This window comes from Merops nubicus, unplaced genomic scaffold, assembly GCF_000691845.1.
Source record: "Merops nubicus isolate BGI_N331 unplaced genomic scaffold, ASM69184v1 scaffold37863, whole genome shotgun sequence".
In the NCBI taxonomy this organism is placed as follows: Eukaryota; Metazoa; Chordata; class Aves; order Coraciiformes; family Meropidae; genus Merops; species Merops nubicus.
In genome coordinates this window covers 1-3,989 of record NW_008601629.1, presented here as the reverse complement: position 1 = coordinate 3,989, position 3,989 = coordinate 1, and the positions used below count along the sequence as shown (strand labels likewise).

At 46.9% G+C, this 3,989-nt stretch overlaps 1 protein-coding gene across 1 annotated transcript; it reads right to left on the bottom strand.

Moving 5' to 3' along the window:
- Nucleotides 1-1,034: 1,034 nt before the first annotated feature.
- Nucleotides 1,035-2,997, bottom strand: TMEM52 (transmembrane protein 52). Its single transcript, XM_008938051.1, has 3 exons — nucleotides 2,966-2,997; nucleotides 1,995-2,164; nucleotides 1,035-1,354 (listed from the first exon to the last, which is right to left on the bottom strand). The coding sequence occupies exons 1-3, from the start codon at nucleotides 2,995-2,997 to the stop codon at nucleotides 1,035-1,037; spliced, it is 522 nt and encodes a 173-aa protein (XP_008936299.1).
- Nucleotides 2,998-3,989: the final 992 nt, after the last annotated feature.

The following is a 3,989-nucleotide window of genomic DNA, read 5'->3' as shown; positions in this document are numbered from 1 at the left end:
TCTTTGGACTATTGCCCAGCCTGTACTATGGTATTTATATTTACAACTTACTCTAGATGGCACAGCTAGAGCATGCTTTGTATCATCCTGCACATCCTGAGCTCATCTACCTACTAAACTGGCAAAACCTGCCAGGAATCTTGTTCTTTTCTGTACTGTGTCCCTGACACCTCAGCAGATAACAAAATATAAAGGCATCTTGCAAATATTTGATGAATATTTGAAACATACTAGTAATACTTAACCTCCTGTGTGTCTCTTTGAGACTAATTCGTTCATACTTCAACTGGCAAAAATAAGCAGTAAAAGGATTCTACCCACAAATCAGCTCACCTTGAAAATAGAGGTTTAAAGATTTTAAAAAAACTAAAACCCAATTCCTCCAAGTCTCATGACCAACTAAAAACAAGCATCTTTTCTCATCTCTCTCACTTCTTGTCTCTAGTTGTGAAACATAACATAAGGTATTTCCCTCCACACACTTTCCTGTCCTTGTTTGCCACTTTCCTGCAGTTTAAGGAGCATGTGCCATTATGTAGCAGTTTGTACTCAATCAATTTTCTGAACAGTTAATGTTCTCAAAAGCAGAGAAACGACAGAGGCCATTCAGTGTGACTTGCTAGGATTTCCCTTTCAACTCCAGCCTGGGAAGCTTCTGTTCCAGAACAACAGCTTGCTGTTTGTACTGTTCTGACTCTTGATGTGTGCTCCCAAGATGGCAAAATTCCCTTGACCTTCTTTATTGCCATGTGCTGGATACAAGGAATATATCTTTTTTTCAGTCAGACAATGAACAAGCATTCATGTCCTGCTTTCACAGGTATTTTAAAACTTCTGTCCTTTTATTTAATTTCATATCCTTGAAGAAGCTTTACCACATTATAGCAGTCACAGAAAATATTTCTTCTGACAGATCATTACAAGGGCAGGAGAGGAAACATCTTTCCATCATAACCTGCTTGTAAAAGTAAACTCTTCATGTCTTCCTTCACTCTTACAGTCCTTCCCTTCCTTCACTCCCTGTCCGAAACGAGTCAGCGCTGCGGCTGTTCCTGTGTTGCATCTTCTGAATTTTCTGAACTTGCCTGTGTCGTAGAATCTCTGTTGATTGTGTCAGGTGAACACTGGGTGGGATTCAGCCCATCTGGCGTCACCTCTCCAGGGACATCATGGAGTTTCTGGCTTATCTGTGCTCCCTCAGTGTATTGTTTACCCATTTGGACAGCTTCGTCATAAGAAGGTGGCAACTCCATTGCATAGAGACTGTAGGGTGGAGGGGACACAATGTTCTTATCCATGTGCACAAACAGTGAAGGAAGAGGGGCACTCAGAGGGTACTGCCACGAGCTATATGCTGTGAAGAAAGGGAATTCAAAATAAATAAATTAAACACCTGCATGGAACACTGATCTACAAAGAGCTAATCCCACTGTTCTCCAAGAAATTATGGACTCATTTTTGTGGTGTCAGAGCATAAGCACTATACACTGGAAGCTGTCAGTATGCAGTCACCCATGGTGGAATCTCTACATTCTCCACAAGAAAGCAGTCAGGAGAGAAAACGTCTCTGCTCATCACCCTCCAGTAATTATTGTGAAATGCTCAACATGGTCCACATGGGCTGTGGCAGAGCACATGAGCAGCCGTGATATAATCCTCACATGAGAGAGAACTTTGGCTGTAGCAGTTGGACAGTGAGATGGGCAGAAGGGTTAAAAAATGAGGGAATGGTGATAAGAACAGATGTGGGAGATGACATGTAAGAGGTTAACCCACCACAGACTTGACTTTAACCTCCACAGAGTTACATCTTACTTATCTCACTTCCTGTGCTGCCCCAGGACCTTCCTTTATCTCTCTTGCCCACTCTCTGGGGCTGGGAGTTGTTCTGGGAGTACAACAAAAGTCCCTGTAATTGCAGGGACCAGAATTCCAGGCAGAGGAGGGCTCAGGTGAAGCACGGCTGAACCTGTGACCCCCAGGGGGATACTTACAGGTCACTGTGCTGTGGGCAGTGCTGTCACTGTCAATAGCAAGAGCTGGCAGATCACAAGGGTGCCTAGAGAAGGTCTCCACTGGCAGCCTCTTCCTCCGGCAGCAGAAGCTGATGCAGCTTGCAGTGATCCCACAGAGCAGGAGCAGGAACAGCGTCAGCAAGATTAACCTCAGAGAAGAGAGAACACCATCACTTCACTGCTTACCCTCTACTTCTTCCAGAGCTGAACAGAATTTAGCTAAATGGGTGAAAAATAAATCTCCATACTTGCTCATTACCTTTCACGATTTCAATTCTGCCCAATTACAGAAACCTTCTTGAAATACTTCTGTAACTATGCATTGTCAAACAGTTCTGTGTATCAGTGCCTTCTAAGAAAGCCAAGAATACAAACCAAAATTTACAGCTAAAAGTAACCGAATGACTCCACGTGCTGCCATCAGAGTTAATATAGTGACAGAATCCAAACTATGAAAATAATGTCAGGATGCCTGCAGTGCTCGTGTTAGGCAAGAGGTGAATCCACTCATGGCAAGAGCTTTCCCTTTCACTTAACACTATTTCTCCCCTTCCAGTCACTCAAACAGCCAGTGGACAGGTTTGCAGCCAGCTGGAGTTCCGAGGGAGCACACAGCCCCAGGAGCAGCCCTGCCCCCGCGGGAGGGAGCGCTGCGGGCTCTGCCCCCGGCTCTGCCCTGCTCAGCCAAGTTCCCCGTGGAGCAGCGCCCTGCCCTGCAGCTGAACTGCACCGCTCAGAAGGGAAAGGTGACCTGGCCCCGGGTGAATGCCGTGCCCTGCCTGACACCTTATCTCCCCCCCTCCCTGCTGCAGTATGTTCCACTGGCAGCCTCCGCAAGAGCACGGAAAAACCCTCTCCTCTGGCCTGAGTGTTCCCATTGCCCTCGTACAATTACTGTCCATAACAACTTCCAAATTATTCTGGGTTAGTGAGATTAATAATAAACTTACCAGACGTACCACAGGCTTGTCCAATTAGACATGTTCTGAGGGCATCTGTGGAGGAAGGCAGATGATTCACAGTCATTTAAATATCTACAAACAGCAAATGTCTGACAAGGAATAAATTTCACACGATTTCTGACATGGAAAAGGGAAAACAATCAGTTAGAGTATGGAGCAAAAGTCCTTTAGACGGAGTTTTGGAGGACTGTTCTTCATGGCTGGAAAATTACTCAGCTGAGAACACGCCAATAACCCCACTATAAAAGCTGACTCCTGAGCCAATAGGTGTTGTCATGAAGTGGTACTTGACTGTTGTTTAGGAGGGAGAACAACACCTGCAGCATTCTCAGAAAATAAATCAAAGAGTCATTTAAAATTAACTGAGGTGAGGTACCTATGGCCATGGGTCTGTCTGGAAACGACAGCTGAAGACAAGTGCCTACTTTCCCCAGTTGTTTTTAAACTACTTTTTCATAGCTCAAATGCAACCAGAAAAGGTTTTTTCAGATCTACCTACAGCACAGCAAAGGGAGAGGAGCTCTGTTAGATGGCAGGAGCCAGGCAGCATTGCACACAACGGATTTCACGTCCTGGGACAACCCTTCTGGCCCCAGAAGAGAATCTGCAAACTGACTTTTCCAAAGATGACACTTGGGAGTCATTTTGAAAGAGAGGATCGTTCACCTCAGGCCGGAGCAAGGCCAGAGGAGGCAGACCCGCAAGCTGGTAGCGATCCCAGAGATAAAGGCCAATAAAGGCAGCGAGGCGGCCGGCAGGACGCGGCCGTTCTGCCCCGGGAACGCCACTCGGCCACGGGGCAACCCGCGGCTGAGAACGTTTTGGTTACTCACTGATCAGAGTTCTCGCAGTTGTTCTCAGAACAGAGAGGTGCCCAGGAAAGCGAAACAGAACCGCATCGGATCAGCAGGCGGCCACAGGAGAAGCACCCGATACCTGCGGGGGTTGAGCGGGGCAGGACCGGGCGCCCACCGAGCAGCAGCGTGGGGGGACCGCCGGAGGTGCGAGGGCT